The 20,903-nt window shown below is 36.9% G+C and overlaps 1 protein-coding gene across 2 annotated transcripts in view; it reads left to right on the forward strand.

Moving 5' to 3' along the window:
- The window catches only part of DNAH6 (dynein axonemal heavy chain 6), a 185,008-nt gene that overhangs the window by 59,941 nt on the left and 104,164 nt on the right, over positions 1–20,903 (forward strand). For both annotated transcript variants that reach the window (XM_060763696.2, XM_067463974.1), the window contains 6 exons: positions 499–646; positions 6,877–7,034; positions 10,319–10,450; positions 11,130–11,301; positions 19,601–19,747; positions 19,843–19,916. In XM_060763696.2, the coding sequence (XP_060619679.2) occupies positions 499–646; positions 6,877–7,034; positions 10,319–10,450; positions 11,130–11,301; positions 19,601–19,747; positions 19,843–19,916 (831 nt within the window). The remainder of the gene's footprint in view (positions 1–498; positions 647–6,876; positions 7,035–10,318; positions 10,451–11,129; positions 11,302–19,600; positions 19,748–19,842; positions 19,917–20,903) is intronic.

Raw genomic sequence — 20,903 nt, forward strand, 5'->3', positions numbered from 1 at the left:
AAAGCCTTCGACAATACATTGAAAATCAACTCATTTTGGAAGCATTCCAAATGCTGAATTGTTATCAGTAAATGTTCAGTTTTTATACATATTTTATACACCTATATATCTGTGGTCACATAAAACTTTCTCAGGCCAAAAGGAGTCCCACATATTAAAATTTAAACACATTGTGTTTAAAATGTGTAATTAAAATTCTGGAAAAATGAACTGTTTAATATTTTCAAATTCTAAAATTTTTATCAGTCACTGAAAAACCTCATCAAGTTAACTGAGAAGTTTAACTGCAGTAAAATTCTATGTATGCATATGTTTAAAAGTCACTGTAAAGAAAAAATCACATTTTTTTCTGTGATTAGTTCTTTTGAGAACTGTATTCCATATGAGGTAATAGGGAAAGTGTAGAATAAATTAGAAATTAGTCTTGTATAGATAATGCATACTGTTATGCACACCTCTCTCTCTCTCTCTCTCTCTCTCTCTCTCTCTCTCTCAAAGTCTGTAGTTGCCAAGGCACTCCTAAACCGTATACAAGAAGAAGCTGGATATGTTCCTGTCTATATAAATTTCTCTGCTCAGACTTCATCATCAAGAACGCAGGAAATTATTGAATCCAAATTAGAAAAGAAAAGGAAAAATATTCTAGGTAAAGAGATTTAATACTCTCTTCAGGCAGCCTTGAATTGCATTGGTTGAATGTTTTGTTCTTCTTTTTTGTTTTTCCTGATTTAAGCACCACTATATGCTGTTATACTTGTTCAGATAACAGAAGGTAAACTTTCCCTCCAGTCTTTTCTGTTTCACATTATAATGATGGGACAATTAATAAGTGTTTTCTTAGAGTTTGATAATGAAGCTAGATAATTATACCAGGAAACTGGATTGAGGGCAGTAGGAAAGGAGAGTAAAATGCTCTCCTCTTTTGAAGGTTCACTTAAAAATGTTAGTGTCTCTTAAATGAAATGTGAATGTAGGATATATAACCTGATGTAGTTTACCCTGTTATACACAGGAGGGCAGTATTGACATTTGCGTAACAATAACAAAATGAAAAGTGAATTACCAGTACTTTAATTTTCAGCTACTATTTACTATGGATGTATTTCAGTCCTTCTCTTTACTCTCTCCCACATACGTGGCTTTATGCACAGGAATTTTCTGTTGTTAACAGATTTAGATGCTCCCGCTGTGTCTGTGTCCTTTCCCCTGGAAACATAGAACAATAAACAGTTTGGAAAACAATGTAACATTTGTTTCACTTAAGAGGTAAATCCAATCAAGTGAAATCTCTAAGACCACAATCATATCAAATACGTTAACAATCCATATCAGTGTCAGCCAAGGTCATTGTAATTACTAGGGTTCCTGATTAAAGTTGCTTTAAAGAGAATTTGGGTCAAATTTAGGATTCCAGTGAGGAAAAACTCATATATTTAATGGCAAACAAATCTAAAAATATTTTTATTGTTTCACTGTATACTTGTCTAGCTAAAAACCTGGGTGGGGAACCTTTTCATGTTGCAAGTCTGCATCGATTCAGCTGTAGTCAAATAAGCCATCATTAAAGCAATTTCAATTAGATATACTTAAAAACATGCATTATTTTGTCCAAATCGAGCTATAATCTACTTAATTCCAAATAGTGAAAACTATTCTTTAATTTTAAAGTTAACTAACCTTATAATGACTTTGTTATGTCTGCTTTTTGTTTAAAAAACCATTTGAATATTTGGTTTGCAGCATGGAGGTCTGCAGCTTTGGTTGATCTTCTAGAATTTTTTTTCATGTCAGGAGCAACTTGGGAAACTGCAAGTTGCTTCTGGTGTGAGAGAATTGACCCTCAAGGACGTTGCTTAGGGGATGCCTGGATGTTTTGATGTTTTCTCATCCATGTGGGAGGCTTCTCTCATGTCCCGCATGGGGAGCTGGAGCTGACAGAGAGAGCTCATCCATGCTCTCCCTGGATTTGAACCTTCGACCTGTTGGTGTTTAGTCCTGCTGGCACAAGGGTTTAACCCATTGCGCCACTGGGGGCTCCTATCTTCTAGATGGGTGTCAGCAATATGTGCTCTTCAGGGTGTCTTGATTTGGGTAAGGTAGGAGAATGTAGATTCACAGCAATAAGTGTTTGAAAAAGCAAGAAAGTATTTATTGGACATGTTACCAAAAAAGTGGGTATTCTATTGCATTTTTCCATATTTTGATAGGGTCTTTCTTAGTACCAAATAACAACTTTAAAATATCATATACTGAGAGCTCAGTCATTTCCACCTGTAATACCTTAGGTGCATGGTGATATCAACTAGGTAAGGCTGAAATGTTAATTTGAATTTGATGTCATGATTCGCAGTCAGCAAACCTTTCATTATATTCTCTAATTAATAGCTCTACATCAGCTGTGTATCCTTGAATAATTTGCTCCTCAATAAGCTTTGCTTGGTTGGGAAAAAGGACACCCAAATTTCCTTGGATTGGATTTCCCCCCACATATCATAAACAGTCTATCAACTTAATTTTGCCATGAAAAAAGTATTCAGATTGTTTCGGTTTGACATAATATCACACAGAAATGCAGCATTCCCATAGAAATCTGTTAATAATTTACATTGGTAATTCTGTTCTTCATAAAATTTTAACTATCTGTTTTCACAGACATATAAAATTTTGGCTAATGCCTGACTGTGCAATAGCAAATGTACTTTAGAACAATATCTATACTAAATACAGCACCATTCAACTTTAGCATGTTAAGGATGCCATGTTGCATTTTCATCAACATAGTTAACAATACTTACAACTTGAGGCAAAGTCACTTAAAATGGTAGCTTTAGCACAGATATCTGATGGTGCAAAATACAATGGAAAGGAGAGCATCTGTGCAATAAACCATGTTTTTCTGTCATGGAAGGTGCACCATCTGCAAATACAGTCACTAACTTTTCCAAATTCAGCCCAAATTCATATCATTTATCTTGGAAGCTGTTGAAAATATCTATTTCCTATGTTCCCTTTGAATGCCCAAAGTAAGTAATCTTAAAAATCTTAAGTTATGACCTGAATGAAGTATAAACCTGGTCTGAGTCAGTAGTATCAGTTAATTCATCCAAAGTGGTTGAATAATATATTTTCCTTTTGAAGTAATACATGCGGCTGTTCTGTTAAGTTGAAGGCTAGTTCATGCTGCAGATCAGTGCTTTGAAATGTTCTAGATGTCTAAGCATCCTACAACAATGCGTTATTTCACAATTTCTACATCCCACCGGGTATATAAGCTACTTTCTACCCTTCCCCTGAGTATAGAGGCTTCTTTATAAGTGGCTTTAGTGGCATCCTTTCTGGGTCTTATTCCTACTTGAAAGAGTTCTTTTTCCTTTTTTTAATTTCTGCAATACAACCTTTTGTACCTCTCCCTCTGATGTAAAATATTCGTGGTTGTAATGCTGATGAGCATTGAATATCTTTAATGTTGATATTGCAGTATCACAAACCGAACAAATCATCTTATTTTTAGCAGAAACTAGATAATATCGCAATTCCCAATATTCATTTAAAAATCAGTTTTCTTTGTTCAGTGTTCTCTTGGTCTTCTGTGACATAAGGGGCTGTTAAGCAAACAGAATTAAAAATACGGTCAATCTGTGCAGCTATTCATGAATTCCACTTCAAACAGAAACACAGTGCATCGTAACCAGACTTACGTGCCAGTTAAACCGGGAAGTTAGAGCTAAATAATGAGCATTGCAGCAGTCAAAACAGGTCTTATGGCCTACTAATGTTCTAGTTATGCCAGTCAATCTGGGAAAATTATTTTGTTGAAATTTATTTTATTCTTTGGTATTTCAAATATACTCATTTTTTAAAAAAATAATAAAAATAAAAGGCTTTGGATTCAGTCAAAAGGATGTACTGAAGGACCTAGAAGGCCACACAGGTCCCCCACCCCTGGTCTTGGAGGTATTCTGCTTTTAGCAACAGAGCAAAAGAAGGAGAAAATAATCTATATTTTTAAAAATATTTAAACTTATTGTTATATTTACCCCTCTGATGATATTGAACTATTTTGCAATAGTCTTGGTAAAATCCACATGATATATTAGTAAGAAAATTCTAGATAGAAAACAGTAATGAATTTGCTTTTCTTCTTACGTTTTGTACTGTTTTTACCAAGCCAGCTTGAAAATCAACTCTAATGCAATATGATTGAAATTATGAAATCATGTGTGAGATACAGCCTTAAGATCTCAAAATCAAGAAAAAACTACACATAAAATATGTTGATCTAAAATGTCTCAATTTTTAATAACTGAACACAGACACAAGTGAAACCTCAGATGTGTAAAACGATGTTGAGCTGGTCCGTAAAAATATTTTTCAAGAGAAATCATTCTTTGAACATGAAGCAAATTCATTCACTGAATATATTCAGAGGGAAGTCCCCCCCCCCCTTCTACTTATCTAGTCTTTGTGATGTGTTATGTATCAAGGGAAGAGGAAAATGTAATTCTCATCCTATTACTTTCCTGCCACATTCTTTGATAAATTTAATTTCTCCATAACTCCCAACTTTTGTCAGGTACCCCTAGGCTTCCTGATGGGCAGAATGCTAATGAAAATAAGAATAATAAAAAAGTGCTCTAAGGGTACATCTACACTGTAGAATCACAGAATCATAGAGTTGGAAGAGACCTCATGGGCCATCCAGTCCAACCCCCTGCCAAGAAACAGGAAAATCTCATTCAAAGCATCCCTGTAGAATTAATGCAGATTGACAGAACTTTTACTGCCATAGCTCAATACTGTAGATTCATAGGAGTTGTAGTTGTACAAGGTCTTTAACCTTTGCCAAAGAGTGCTGGTGCCTAACCAAACTACAACTAAAAAGACATAGCAATCAGCCATAGCAGGTAAAGTGGAATCAAACTGCATTAATTTTATAGTGTAGATGTATCTGAAGACAGCTTAAAACAGTTTAGCTTAAGGACCCATCTACACTGACCATTTAATGCAGTTTGAGGCTAACTTCAAACTGCAGCAGTCAGACACAAACTCCCATAAATGGAAGTCTTTAAAGGAAGACAGTCCTTAAAGTGCATCAGTGCTCTGGGCCTCATACTGGTTGCAGGATTTAATAATAATAATAATAATAATAATAATAATAAAACTTTTTTTATATTCCACACTATCTCCCCAGGGGGACTCAAGGCAGATTCCAACAAACAAAAAGGCAAACATTCAGTGCCTCAATAACAACAAGTACAAATTTAATCACCCAGAACAAGAAGGTAGCTTAAACATGAATGTAATACCCCACATAAGAGGGTAGCTTAAACATGACATATGTAACTTAAATAAAATCATAAGCTATCAAAAATTATAACTAACATAAAATGTGAACTTAAAACAAAAAACATCCAATTTAATTTATAAAAGCCAATGAAGGTTTAAATATGAGTTTGTTGATTGTGTGGCCTATGATGTTGTAGTGAAACTATTTTCTTCTATACCATTTTGAAATGGTATTAAATGGTCATTGTGGGTGGGACCTCCCTGTCAGGTAATAATAATAAACTAACATTCTTGTACTGCCTCCATCACATCTAAGCTTTCAAAGTTTTCTGCTGTTATTTAGTCTAAGCAACATCTTAAGAAAGAAAAAAAACTGTTCTACTGCACCTTTAAATACTGTTCCTTTACCCTCCTGTCCTCATTATAACATTCTTATCATCGAACTCTGAATAGGAAATAAATCCAACCACATTTACTGTATTCCAAATATAAAAGGAAACCTATAAAATAGCTTGTTCTGTCAAGACATGCCATATAGAACATGTGTCATGTTCTGTTCTGAAACCAAATAATGACTAGATCCCACAGTTGATCTAAGGACCTATTTTACCTTTGTGCAAAGTCAGTGTCTGCCTGCAGATCCCTGTTTCATCATTGCTCAGCAGGAACCTGATGATGCAGTATATACCACTGAATTCAGTGTGACTCAACAGGGAAAACTTTTGATATTAGACAGATCCCTCCTCAGCTAAATGCAGCATCTCTGATTTACAAAATACTTTGCCTTGAATATCACGGTATACATAGAAGCATACACATTGATGAGCTGCCAAAGAAGAAAAAAGAAAAACTACAAAAGAGCAAGTTTCTAATAATGTATTTCTACCAGGAAGAAGCAGAAAAATATTACAATTACAAAAAGAGATCAAAAAGCTTCCTTGTGCTAATTAATTAATTAATTAATTAATTCTGTTATTATTTCATTGCATTTCACCGATTTTACGTCTGAAAATGCAGCTATAGTGTAGAGTTAATGCAGTTTGATGCCACTTTAACTGCTATGGCTTTATGGTATAGAAGCCTGAGACTGGTAGTTTGATGAGGCATCCAGCAGTCTTTGGTAGAGAAGACTAAAGACTTTGTAAAATTATAGTGATTCAATGGTGGTTAAAGTGGTACCAAACTGCATTAATTCCACAGTGTAGATGTATTCTGAACATTGAAAGTCTTACTTTCATTGCTAACATTTACGGTGCACTTCCTGAAAGATAGGTTTGAGTCACCTAGAATTCCAGTACAAAAGAAGGATAAGTCATGCCTTGAAATGGTTGGCTCGACAGCAGGATGCAGGTAAATAGTCAAGATTGCAAACAGCAAAAACAGAGTAGTGTGTTATTTATTAATACTTATCTATAAAAACCACAAAATGATTTGGAATAATTAATCAACTGTACTTTTAATTTAGGAATGTACTCAACAGTGACAAGTGACTTAAGCTTTGAAGTATAAATGTTCAATACTTTAATGTATACAGATTTGTTACTTTGCATAAGCTTGCCACCACTGATTTGTTATTTTTTATTGCTTTAGGGGCACCAGGGAAAAAAAGAGTTGTCATATTTGTGGATGATCTAAACATGCCTAAATTGGATCGCTATGGCTCTCAGCCCCCCATTGAGTTACTTAGACAATACCAGGACTTTGGAGGATTCTATGACAGAGAGAAACTGTTTTGGAAGGAAATTCATGTAAGCTTTCCTTCAAGTGTCTTTGAATGTTATGATCTCAATACTTTCCCTTCTCATGTAAGCAAACAAATACAGTTAATTGGATCTCCTAATCTACAATAGTGTCCTTGATGTGACAAGTGATTTGAGTATTTTATACATCCAGACCACCATTTCCATACCACTTTACACACACAAAAGAAACAACATAGAAGCTACTTTAAATGAAATATGGAAGAATTATCCTGTGCTGAAAGTTGTTTATTTAGAGCAGCTTATCAGGTTGGTCATTTTAAAGAGAGTAAAAGAATTTGCCATTACATGGGAAAACTTCCAAATTGAGTTATATACAATAAAATAGTAGGCCATAGGGAGAAAATAGTCACTACTTATGGGACTGAACATTGTCCCTTCAAGGACTATGAAACATATTGATTATCTTTGTATCTCTCTATTCCTTTTGGAATCTGAGCAAATCTTATGTGACGTTTTCTGTTCTCAGTTCAACTGTAATTTTACCAGAAGGGAGAAAAGTATGACACTGTGAGGTAACAACACCTTCTCACAGCCATTTCTTGTTCAAAGCATTCTCCCCTGGGCCCATGAAATATGCCAAGTACAATCATCTGAAGATTATTATTTTTATGAATGAATATTTCAAATCAAGTGAAAAAAAGTTGTTAAAATCTGGAACGAAATAAAATGTATTTGGCAAAGATGAGAAGATGAAATATCAGATTGAGTAAGATGTGTAGGACAGAAGATCAAAAGAGATTTGATAGCATTGGCCTTAGTAGAAATTACGGCTTGGATCAGCTAGACTTTATTGCTGTGAAAGGTTTTCAGAATGAAAACTGGAGAGGTTTCTTATATATTTGATCAGCAGAGATCATGTGTTACAATACTGAAATGCTGAAATTCCCATTTGATTGCTTGACAATTGTCCTCAAGTCAACTTTAACTTACAATGCCCCTCTGAATGAGAGATTTCCAAAACACTTTCTCATCAACAGAGGAATCTCCTGAAACTCAAGAGCTGAACCTGCTTGATAGCCCTTATCTACCTGTAATGCAATGGTCTTTCCCTTTGCTACTTTCTACTTTACCAAACATTACTGTATTTTCTAGAGAGTCATATCATCTCATAGTATATTCAAAGTATAATAACTTCTATCTGAATATTTTGGCTTCTAGTGGGAGTTTGGCCTTGCCTCATTTATTGTTCATTTTGTAGCACTTTATGGTATCTGTAGAACGCTCCTCCAGCATTAAATTTCAAATGAGTTGATTTTCACCTGAGAATATTACCTAATCTCTCAAGCGTAAGGATGCCCATATTTCTTCAATTATAAGACACCATCAAGTGTAAGATTTACCCTAATTTCAGTACAAACACAGCCAACAAAAATACATAAGACACACCTGTGATCCCAAGACATACTCAATTTTTGGAGACATTTATCTAGGAAAAAAGTGAGTCTTCGAATGGAAGAAATACAGTATAGAGTTAAGAGTTAATTCATTTGGTGATTGCAATTAACTCAAGTTGCTCTTATCTCAAAGCAAATTTCCCATTGAAATGCCATTAATTTGTTCTGAACCCCCAACCCTCCCTTTTTGTTATGTGTTTTAAAATAAGAGAATGTACTTTATAAATAACAAATAATGCACATTCACATGGAACAATAAAAAAGGAAGATTAACTTTAAAATAGTAGAAGCACAAAGTTGTGGTAAGGAAGCGGCAAGCACAAGTGAAGTGGCAGAAGCACTAGTGCTCTCTCTTATGCTAGCGTTTAACTCAAAACACTGTTTGCATGTCAAAGCCAAACCAGGTCCAAGTAATGGTTTTTAATTTGAAACACTCTTAAGTTGGGGCATTCTTAAGTTGAGGTTCCATTGTATATCATTGAGTATCAAAGTCAGGATCATCCATACCATAGTATTTCTACATTCTATATACAGGCACTTCTTGGGTTATGAATAGGATAGGTAGGTTTGTTGTTAAATTTATGTTTTAATTGGAACAGGTACATTTTTAAGTGTAACTCCAGACATTTTTTAAGTTTTGGAATAGCCTAGTGAAGGATTAACACCCCCTGTAATGTTTGTTTTGTTGTCTGTTTCCCAGTTCAGAAGATTTCAGTTCATTTTCTGTTCCCGTGACAACTGAATTTTGAAAATTTTGTTTTGTTATGAAAACAAGGATCAGTGGAGACAACTTTCCCCCGTTAAAACTCTTACAGGATTTCCCTTCCTAGGTTTAGATCTACTTTCAGTAATACGAAGTGAGATTAAATCTTTCTAATGAGAATACAGAAAGAAAGCAGTAAAAATCTCATGGTGGCTCACAGAGCCCACCTCATACTAACTAAATCTAAGAAAATAAAATTTGCATGGAGTCTATTTAAATGCCACTTGGATAGATGCTTGTTGTAACATATTATTTATTTTTACCTGTGCATGTAAATGCTTAAACATTTTCAAATACTTCAAAAGTCCTGCCATGCACTACTGGCCAGCATACCTAGCCCCCGTTTGTAACTGGGAGTTGTATGTAAGTTAGATGTTTATAAGTCAGACTGCCTGTATGTGAAGGTGAGGAAAGTTGACATGAAGAGAATCAACTCATTTGACATCTACAGATACCAAGGACTGCCAAAAAGACCAGTCCCTTTCCAGTTTATATTATGGCCAGGCATGTAGCCAGAGAGCGGGGGCTTTGGGGGCTTCAGCTCCCCCCCCCCGAAATTCTCATGGTGGTCTGCGAAAAGGCCTTACTACTACATTATTTAGACTTATGTTTATTCATATCATGATCTGATCACCATGCTCAACATATTTCATATGCATGGGGGTATCGGGGTAACGATAAAAAAGGTTTGCTAGGGTAGACCCTCTTTCACTCAGACTCAGCCCCCCCCCCCCCCCGAATCAAAATCCTCGCTACGGGCCTGATTATGGCAATCCTACTCCCATGTAATTGTAGAGTTGTCTACGTACACTCCATGCCTCATGGGGATTGGCTTCCACCTGAGGACTGCAGATTGTATTGAATAGGAAACCCGCAAGACGGTCAGATATTTTTAGTCTTATTTGAGTTATCTTAATTTTTATGAGGTATGTGGTTTTGTAATTGCACTTCAATTATAAATTAGAACTAGGAATAGAGAATCAGTTATGTTAAATTTGCTGTAGGTTGTTAAAAATCCAAAGGTTTAAATGTAAGAACACGATTTTACAGACTTAAAGACATGACTGAATATTATGTTCTGACACAAATTTTCTGTGATCTTTTCCCCTTAGGATGTAACTATTTGTTCAGCCTGTGCACCTCCGGGTGGTGGACGCAATCCAGTTACACCACGTTTCATAAGACACTTTGCCATGCTGTGTCTTCCAACACCCTCTGAGCATAGCCTTAAACAAATTTTTCAGGTCAGTAGTAAGGGACAAGAAATAGATTATTCTTACACTTTGTCATGACTTAGATTCTTAGTAGCACATGTCACTTTCTGAACCATTGAAAGTTTTTGATATGCCTTTATACTTCTTATTGAAGATTGGCAGCAAATATTCCCAATAGTTTCAGTGCACTTTTATGCAACTCTATAAAGCCTTGGTGATTAATTATCTATTATTGAATGATAAGCCAACAATTATTTTTCAAAACATGTTCCAATTGCCTACTACTGAATTAACTAACATGTATATAGGCTGTAATCCACATTGAATCATGCAATCTGTGTTCCTCTAGAAAACATTCCAAAAGTATTTCTTCTTTAGTAGGTTGTTTATATAATTTTAGAAGTGGCTACATAATGGAACACTAAGCTAGGTATGACTGCCTTATATTCAGATTTATTTAGGTTTTTGATATTGTTAAAAGAGTTAGTAGAGGCTTTCGGGTGTTTGGCAATATACAAGCTTTCTGGATATTTCCTATGGTAGCACACAGTAGACCAATAAATGGACTCAATGCCTTATACAAATATAGTTGGTTCTTCATTTTGGCTTTAGATGTTATAGTTGCTGACTTTGCTGAAGAAAACAGATAAATATATTTAAATTTTCCTTTATGTTTAAATATAATTTGTGTCATTTTTTCTTGGTCCAGGCTATTTTAAAAGGGTTTTTGATGGAGTTTTCTCAAGCAGTAAAGCAGTCTGCAAAAAGCATAGTAGATGCTGCTGTTGAAATATACCAAAGAATGAGCATTGATCTTCTTCCAACACCAGCAAAATCCCATTATGTGTTTAATTTACGGGATTTGTCAAAATGTGTGCAAGGTAGGTGTACACTTTCTATATGGCACCTGTTGTGTTCCAGGTTTATGCTCACATTTTCAGTAATTTATTTTTTTTTGTAATAGTTTCTCACTAGCCATTATGCAATTACTGATTTCAGTATTTCATGTTTATACACCAGTGCACTGTCTGCATACAAATCAGAGCTTATTTAACACTGGTATGAAGTACTACACAGTATATTTTTTTGTTTTACTATAATTTTTAAGTAAAGAAAAAGTGAGTTAAGAAATCAGGAAAAATACATTTGATATGGAAGGGTAATTATTTTGAAAGTGAGGAAGAAATCAATAGCAGCTTCAATACCATGTGTTATTGTAATCTTCTGGTCCCATTCAGGGCTGGTTTAGGTTTCTATGGATTATTCTTTGTTTGTTTTAGTTCTAGTTCAAGCCCTAGCAGGAAGCTAGGGACTACACTGGAGTTCTCAGTACAAATTATAGTTTTTCAAGTTTACTATCAACAAAGGGTAGACCAGTGGTTCTCAACCTGTGGGTCCCCAGGTGTTTGGACCTACAACTCCCAGAAATCCCAGCCAGTTTACCAGCTTTAGGGTTTCTGAGAGTTGAACGGCAAAACATCTGGAGAGCCACAGGTTGAGAACCACTGGGATAGACGGATAAACACCAATATAAACTTAATTCATTCAGTTATTTAGACCTACTCCTTAATCAAACTTAATCCAAGGATGCATCCCAATGTAGGATTCCTATACATTTTTCTCCCTAAAAGGTGATGCCATTTGAGAGTATTGCAGCAGGGAATGGGATGAATTATAGCAAAATGTCAAACCAGAAGATGGCAGTAAGAGATCTATCTGCAGGATCTGAGAGCATCACAATATCTTGCTTCAGCTTTGTGTGTGTTTCAATGAGGGCTGCCAGTCAGCAGGTGAAGTTCCAGAAGACAGCAGGGGATGGGGTACACTGAGCTGATGATTCCCAGGCAGCAGGTGGTGCTCTGGGAAGAATTTTGATCTCTGCTGCTCTTATCAATAAAAATAGCCTTTAATAATGGTTTCACTATTAATATGATGAACACCATCAGGTAGAAAAGGAAAGAGACACTATGTGAAGCTGGGGGCGGGTGGAGAAACCTCATTGGATGACAAAGGAAACAATGGCAGACACCCTGAATGCAGCTGTTTGGTGACTGGTGTGCAGGGACAGAGAGAACTACTTCAATAATTTAGAGAAATAGAAGATGTCAAAAGGAAGGAAGAATGGAAGAACAAGAGACTGTCCTACAAGATCTGAGAAATCAAAAGGAAATGTAAACCTATGAACAGCAGGGGATACATTACATGAGAAAGCAGAAATAAAAAATGATGGAAACAATAAAAGATAAGAACTATATAAAAATTAAAGGACGACTGATTTGTTCAAGAAAGAGCTATTTGAAGATGGACCAACAATGTTAGGAAGTTAAATGAAAGAGACCAAACAGAATTTTGTACCCATTTCATAGCATATTATTCATGGTTTCTCTGAATGCACACATGGAGTTACTGAGCCTATGCAGGCTCTAACGAAAGGCTTTCTAAGCTGTAATGTTCAACTTTTGGTGGTAACCCCGTCCACTCCTCCCAGTGCAAAAAAGTTGGTTCCGTGCTCCCCAGTTCCTTTTTTTCCGTCACACAGTTCTCTGTGGAACTTCATAGAGATGTCGACAACACCTCAAGCATTGCATCAAGTGTGCCTTGAAGATCCCAAACTCCAACAGCAAAATGCCTGCTCTGGCTTTGTGAAACCCATGTGGTTGGTTTCTGCCACCAGCTCAGGCCAGGAAGAATAGATTAGCAAGGCTAAAGGCGCTGTTGTGTCAACAGTCCCTAGTCTCTTTGACTTTGATGGCCTCATCGACATCAATGCCACCCACAACCTTGGTTGCTCAAAGACTTCCTGAGCATTGAAGGCTCTATGACGGGTGAGCACCATCACCCAGACCAATACCAGCGAGGTCTCCTTCAACCTCAAGTTCCTTGGCTTTGGCAAGATCAACCCAGTCGATTATAGCACCTTTGACTTTGACATCCTTGATGTGAATAGCATTTAAACGGGCACATGAAGAGTCTAGATGGGCCCAACCTGAGGGATTGACACTGCTCCTGATTCACCCCTCCCCAGGGAAGACACTCGAGATCCACCTCAAGTCAAGAGCCCAGCCACCGGCCAGAAGAAGGAAGGTCCATCAAACTTCCTCATTGTCAAGGAGAGACCAGCCAGGATGGGGAGGAAGTTGAGCTGGTCAAGCACTTTAGTTTTCTTGATGTTAAATTAAGAGGCTAAGCTTTTCATGTGCTTCTGCAAAGGTGCTCAAAGTGGCTTGTAGGTCTTCCTCTGAATGAGCACAGACTACATTATCATCATCATATTGGAGTTCTGTAACGTAAGTTGTTGTGACCTTATGGTTCTCAGCCTTCTGGGTTAAAGAATTTACCATCTGCCTGTTAGGTGATTTCCCATCATCAGGGTGCATAATTATTGCTATGATGATGGAAAATAAGGTTGGAGCAAGGTTGACACCTAACCCCAGGTGTTGAAGGCATTTGCAAGGTCGATGAATGCAATATATAGAGGTTGTTTTTGTTCCTTGCATGTTTTTTTTTTTTGAGCTGTCATGCAGTGAAGATCATATCCACTGTTCCACTGGAGAGGTGGAAGCCATTCTGGGATTCAGGAAGGATGTCTTCTGAAATGGATAGAAGGCAATTTGCAAGAATTCTTGCAAGGATTTTTCTGGCAGAGGTTAAAAGGGAAATACCTCGATAGTTTTTGCAGTCTGTTCTTTCTGATAATGGTATCCTTGAAGTTTGATGGGAGCTTCTTGGTCACCCACACTTCTTCAATGAGCTGGTGGAGTTGTTGTGTCACCCTCTTTAAAGATTTCAGGAGGGATCCCATCAGGTCAGCATTACCTTAAAAAAATCATGCATCTCTCTTGGGAAGATCGGCAGATGAACGTCAGCATTCTAAAAGAAACAAGGACAACAAAGCAATAATACTCTACCATCAACTTTGCTGGGCTGGCCATGTTGTCCAAATGCCCAATCACTGTCTCCCAAAGCAGTTACTTATTAAATCAGCAAAAGAGATGTAAAGATGGGCTTAAAGCTAACGTAAATTAAAAAATGGAATAAACACCAGCAACTTGAAAGCCCTGGCCTTCCAGTGTCTTAACTGGAGGTCAGCTATGACCAACAATATTATTGTTTTTGAAGAGCCATGAATAGAAGGCTGGACATACATTTCCATCTGGATATGTATGTCCTCACTGCAGAAGACCATGTGAATCCAGAATAGGTATCTACAGTCATTTGTGGATGCACCACCAAGACTCTACCCCTGGAAGACAATCATACTCAGCTATGAGTGATTGCCTATGATGGTGTTGATGAGTTTGCAAGGCCTGCACAGGACTGCTGATGATACGGTGACTTGGAAGTTTTTCATTCACAGGGTCACCCATAAGTAAAAGTCAGTTTGATGGCAACAAATAACAACAATGACAGTGATTTCAACCCATTATTCCTGTTCGATAGTGACTGAGCTGAGATTGCTATGGCTGACAATTGCCTATGAATAAGGGCAGCAGCATCTCTTTTTCAAATAACCCCTTGTCTTTTTTTTTGCACAGTGTCCTTTTATAAATGAAGTGTGGATCTCTAAAGGAACAGGAGGGCAGCATAGCATAAAATAATAGTACAGTAGTATTTGGTTTGTGACCAACCATTGGTATTCTTAGTTGCTGCAGTTGTCAGCTGAAATGCATTACCAAAGCAGCACAATTTTACTACTAGTCATAGCTATCCATTTTAAGTGAGCAAAGGAAATCAAATCTCATGCTTCACAGCATAAAGTGATTGCTCTATGGAGTTTACTTGGACTTTTTTCTCAGTCTACATTATGCAACTGGTTTGGTAAATATGGATATGAGTCTCTTTAGTTTTTGGACTGTTGAAGACAGGATATTAAATTGAATGAACAAAATGTCATCTGATGTTTTATATCTTCATCTCTATTTATATTCCATCCACCTCAGTTGTGTAGCACAAAGACAGTATTTGATGACTCCGTGTTAGACTGGGATTGCAACGAGCATGCATAATAAGATACCGTTACAACCTCTTTGCTTAATATACGTTTTGTCGTTTTGTTAGTGCTTGTTGTCATCTATTTCTGAATTTGGGATCAATACAGATTTCAAATTCAACATGTAATATAAACACATTTAAATCATTTTGCTATTGATTAATTTAGCAAAAGTGCTTACATCCTTGAGGCTTACATTTTCTGCACTACATACATGAATAAGTACAGGCAAACCTTAGTTTAAAAACCTATGATAAAGAAGCGCCTTTTTATATATTCTTTTTACAGCTACCCAGTTTTCTTTTCCTCCTTGTCTTCTGTTTTTTGGGGATTTTTTAAGCAGCATCAGTATTGGGAAGATAGTGAAATGGAGCTGGGGAAACACAGACTTTCAGTGCCAGGTTACAGTATTGATAGGACAGTAACATAACCTGGGAGAGGATGGGATTCTCCTGTACTTTAGCCAATTCTTCTGTAGCTGTATGGACCAGTCTCCATAAGAAAAGATAAACAACAGCCTTCAGAATCTCTTACTGAGCCAATGTGAGCAGCAAAACAGATAGAAAGGGGAAATTTTATTTCACTAGCTCTTCTCAAGCACAGATCTATATGTTTAGCAACCCAAATAGAAGTTATTATTATTATTATTAACTTTATTTGTACCCCTCTAGCATCTCCTGAAGGACTCGATGCGGCTTACAAAGACCAAGGCCTCAAAACACAACATAACAATACAAAACCTAAAGCAAATTAAAAACAATTAAAGCAATCATAGAATCATAGAATCAAAGAGTTGGAAGAGACCTCATGGGCCATCCAGTCCAACCCCCTGCCAAGAAGCAGGAATATTGCATTCAAATCACCCCTGACAAATGGCCATCCAGCCTCTGCTTAAAAGCTTCCAAAGAAGGAGCCTCCACCACACTCCAGGGCAGAGAGTTCCACTGCTGAACAATATTAAACAACAAATAATAAACAATACACCAAGACACAATAAAACTAAGTTGTTAGAAAAGTGAAGACCGGTAAAAGAAAAAAGTAATATCTGGATGCATTTTGGAAGAAGTGTTCAAGTGGTCTTTTGAAGGATCAAAGTGTATACTTATGCAAGGCTTTCCTGACCTGGTTGTTTAATTTCCCATGTGTATATTGCTGGTGTCACATAAAAGGCTTGCTAAAGCATGTTAAACAGCTCTCCTTTAAAAATGTTTTATTTTGTTTTGTTTTGTGTTGTAGAGACCAATTCCTTTTCTTTCCATTGTTTTTCTACCTTTGGTTACAAACTTGCTCATGAAGAGTTAATGCTCAGAAATCTGTCTATTATGTTAATTAGGGTATATCTCTATCCTGTTATCCATTCTCTGTACAGACAGAGAAATGAATTTTCTTGGCAAGAGTGGTTCAGAAGGAGGATTTTTCTTTGCCATCTTCCGATGCTGAGAGAGTGTGACTTCAGGTCAAAGAGGAGAATTCACAATCGAAAGCAAAAAAAGGAGGCAGTGTTCCAAGTGGTGATACATGGACACTTGCTCATTTCTTGTTTACTTTAAAAGCCCAGTGCTTTTCAACCTCTATCAAAGTTGGCCTCCTCCTGGATCCATACTTTTCTTCAGTGAAACTTATCTTGGTTTTTTTTTGTTTTTTTCCTACAATCACCTAATGCCTTGCTGAAAATAATATCCCCACCCCGAAAGATTTATAATCCACCAAAGACAAGTCCACCAGGGACACCTGTGCCGAAATGAATGAAATAATTTTTACTTCTTGCCCACCTCACTTCATGGCTCGAGGTGATTACAACTTTGCTAAAACCGTTCACCTAAAAGCATTATTTGAAATGCACATAGTAAAATGTATTTCCACAAAATACATATTAAAATACAAAAAACAGAAATTAAACATAAGGTGCAAGTTTGACATTTTTCATTAAAACTATCTGGGAAGACCTGCCAGAAGTGATAGGTCTTCACTAGTGTCTTAAATTGCAACAGCTGATCTAGCTTTCAGAACCCTTCCAGCAAGTCATTCCACAGTTTTGGGGCGGTCAATGAAAAGCACCTCTGGGTGATTCGGGAAATCACCACACATTGTTCTTGGCATCCTGGATTCTGTATCTGCATAATGCTGGCATCTCCCTATCTTCAGAACTTCCACTTAAGCCCTCCAAATATGGACTGCCTTTCCTGGGGACCCCCCCCCCCCCGCAGAGAGACACCCCCAACCAGCTGATGGGCTGCCTGGCCAATAAGGAATGAGGGGGGGGGGTGGCAGGCCAGCCTCTATACTCCACCAATCATGGACAGGAGGGAAAACTAAACTTTTTACTGTATAAAAATGGTTACACGTTCCAATATTGTTATGCTTGCACATTTTGGCATTCCTTGCTCTACATTGCATCCCTTCTGCAGATTGAAAATAAAGCCTCTATCCTTGTCTTCAGTACTAGTGAGTCTTAATCCGGGAACATTGGTGGTTAGCTGGGTTTACCAGGCACACTTAGATCTCTAAATGTTGACTTCAAGTGTATTTCCGTGGCTTAGCAGGGATTCAGACATTTGCCTCCAGAGTCATATGACCTCATCGCACTAGCAAATGAATCCACTTTTAATCTGTTTTCTGCCTCCTGCAGAATTCGGGGTATGTGATTTAGGGAGGAGCCTTTAACAGACTCACTAAACTATAAACCCCAGAATTCTGCAGGAGGCAGAAACCAGATTTAAAGTGGATTCATTATCTAGTGTGATGAAGTAGATGGCCCAGCATTCACATCACCACACCATGCATTACTTTGCAAAAATAAGTAAATTAATTGCCTTGTTATGCTATAAGTGACATGCTATAGGTAATGTTACTTGTAATGGTTTCTTCCTGGGTTCTGTTCCTACTCTTTACTACTTCTACTGCTGCTGCTACTACTACTACTACTAATAATAATATTTATTTATTTGATCAGTCATGTGACCATTTCAAAATAGAACATGAGTAAAAAACAAGGCAAAAAGGTGAGGACAGCAGCTGACCTTCTATTTATAGTCAGAATCTTATTTTCCTGGTTCTTCTTCCAGGAAATCTGCTCTTTTCTTAATAGCTTTCAGAATAAAAAGGCTTACTTTGATTATGCTGGATCTTTCCTGCCCTTGCAAGAGGGATGTCAGAATATCATTTCTGTTGGGGGACCTGCAGTTGGATAATATTGGATGTAAATATCTGTCTCGCAGTTCAGTATATGGACAGTCAATTAAGAAATGTTCAATGTCTTCCACTGTTTTTTTCTCCCCATACACAGAATCTTTCACTTCTTGGGATGTTACAGTAGCGCCTGGTTTGCACCATAATACCGAGTTGTCCAAACCTAGCCCTAGTATATATTCTTCTTAAAGGTAGTGGAAGTAGAATAGTTAGGTAGTGCTCTTAATGAATATTCCTTTTGTGGGAAGCTAAAAACCTTGTGGCTGAAGACCTACCTATGCGCTCTAGGTCCAGCTGTGCATAGACATCCCGAATGCGCCGCTTGAGCACTTGCCCTGCCCCCGGACCCAAAACACCCAGAAATTGCAAAGGCAGACTGAATCCAGCCAACTCATTATTCAGAGCCGCCATCCCCGATGAGTTCTGGTCATGCTGGACTTGATCCTCTAGACATAGGCGAGGAAGTCTACTGGGATCCATAGAGTTTACTTTTGACCAGTAATTAAACTGTCTCATTAAGATTTGAGCTTTTACTGGGAGTATTCCTAGCTCAGCCCTTACTGCTGCCATCAGCGTTGTTCTGGAAAGGCCCAGGAAGCTGCGAAGCTGCTTAACTTGGAAGACTTCGATCTTGGCCAAATTGATGTGCTCCCAAATTTCAGCCCCAAATATAAGTGTTGGCATTATTTTTGTTTTAAAGACTTCCAGGGCAGGTCTGATTGTGCCTGGGTATCTATGATGGTACAGCTTATAAATGGAACCTGCTGCTTTCGTTGCTCTTTGTATACTCACAGTATACTCTTTACCAATATATTGTAATTATTTTATATGTAATCTAATATGTTTTGTATTATATCTATTTGGCAGTTAAAAGATAAGCAGCTTAGAAATATTTCAAAATAAAGAAACATGAATTAAGTGTTCAAGTATTTTCAAGTATTTGATTTTGAAATGAGTTTATTTTCTAAATGAAAGCCTCTTTCATGTATGTTTCTACATAGGTATATTGCAATGTGACCCTGTGTCAGTTCGGGAGCAAATACACGTATTCAAGCTATTCTGCCATGAGTGCCAAAGAGTTTTTCACGATCGACTCATCTGTAATGAAGACAAACAGTATTTTTATTCAATGTTATCTGACATGGCCAGTAAGGATTCTTATATTACTAGTATATATTACAGTTATTATACAAGTGCTGTATATATACAATTAGATAACCTTTCAATTTATTTTAATATTTAGGCAAACATTTTGGTGTTTCAGTTGACCCAGATTCATTTGTGCAGAAACCGATACTGTTTGGGGACTACATAAAGGTGAATATTTGTTTTCATGCTAACTTTGATAGAAAGATGCTTATATGATTTAATTTTTATGGAATCCAGTTTGTGAACCTGAGATATAAAGATAAACTATGCAACATGATTTTAAAGGCAACTAAATTCCATAGCTTAAAGATAAAAAAATGTGGTCTTTTATAAAATATTATAAATTAAACTATTTAGCTTTAAATTCATAACATTTGAGTCGAGGAAATAAAAACATCACAGCTGGGAGTAGCTTTTATATGGGCATAGTTAGTTTGGCTCTTATTGCTGAGATTAAATAATAGTTATCTCTACCATTGTATTACAAATCCTCTAGTAACATATATTTGGCTACAAATATAACCATGGGATTTTATTACATGTACAGGAGAGAGACTTCAGCATCAGCATGAAAAAAATTATAACTCTCCATCAGATCCAAGATGAAGTCCTATGTTCCTATATTTTAAATCACACAATTTCTAGTTAAAGGAATGATGGCCCTCTCTTCCTCACTATACTGGCCCCTTTTTTTTGAAATGGTATTTATACTGACATAAAAGATTATTTCTTTTTGAAAGATGCAGTGGGTCCATCTAGAGTGACCATTTAATGCAATTTGAAGCTAGACTGTGGCAACCAGACAACACATTCCCACAAAAGTGTGCAAAAGAAAACTCTTAATGTGTATCAGTGCTCTGTGGTTTGTGTAATCACCATGTAGGCCTCAAACTGTTTGCAGGGTTTCTTGTAATTATCAGCACAACTAAAGCATTTTCTTCAGTACTGGTTTAAAACTGCATTAAATGATCAGTGTAGATGGAGCTGGTGATTATGCTCCCTCCTTTGTCAGAACCTCATATTTGGCAGAGTAGGAAAGCTGAAAAAAACAGAGGGATATGAAAAAAATAATAAAAGTGTATAGGAAATTATGCATTCCACTGAAATCCAAAATATCTGAAGTGAAAGATTTCTTCAGGGACAATTGAAATTATT

This window comes from Anolis sagrei, chromosome 2 (genome assembly GCF_037176765.1).
Source record: "Anolis sagrei isolate rAnoSag1 chromosome 2, rAnoSag1.mat, whole genome shotgun sequence".
Taxonomy (NCBI): domain Eukaryota; kingdom Metazoa; phylum Chordata; class Lepidosauria; order Squamata; family Dactyloidae; genus Anolis; species Anolis sagrei.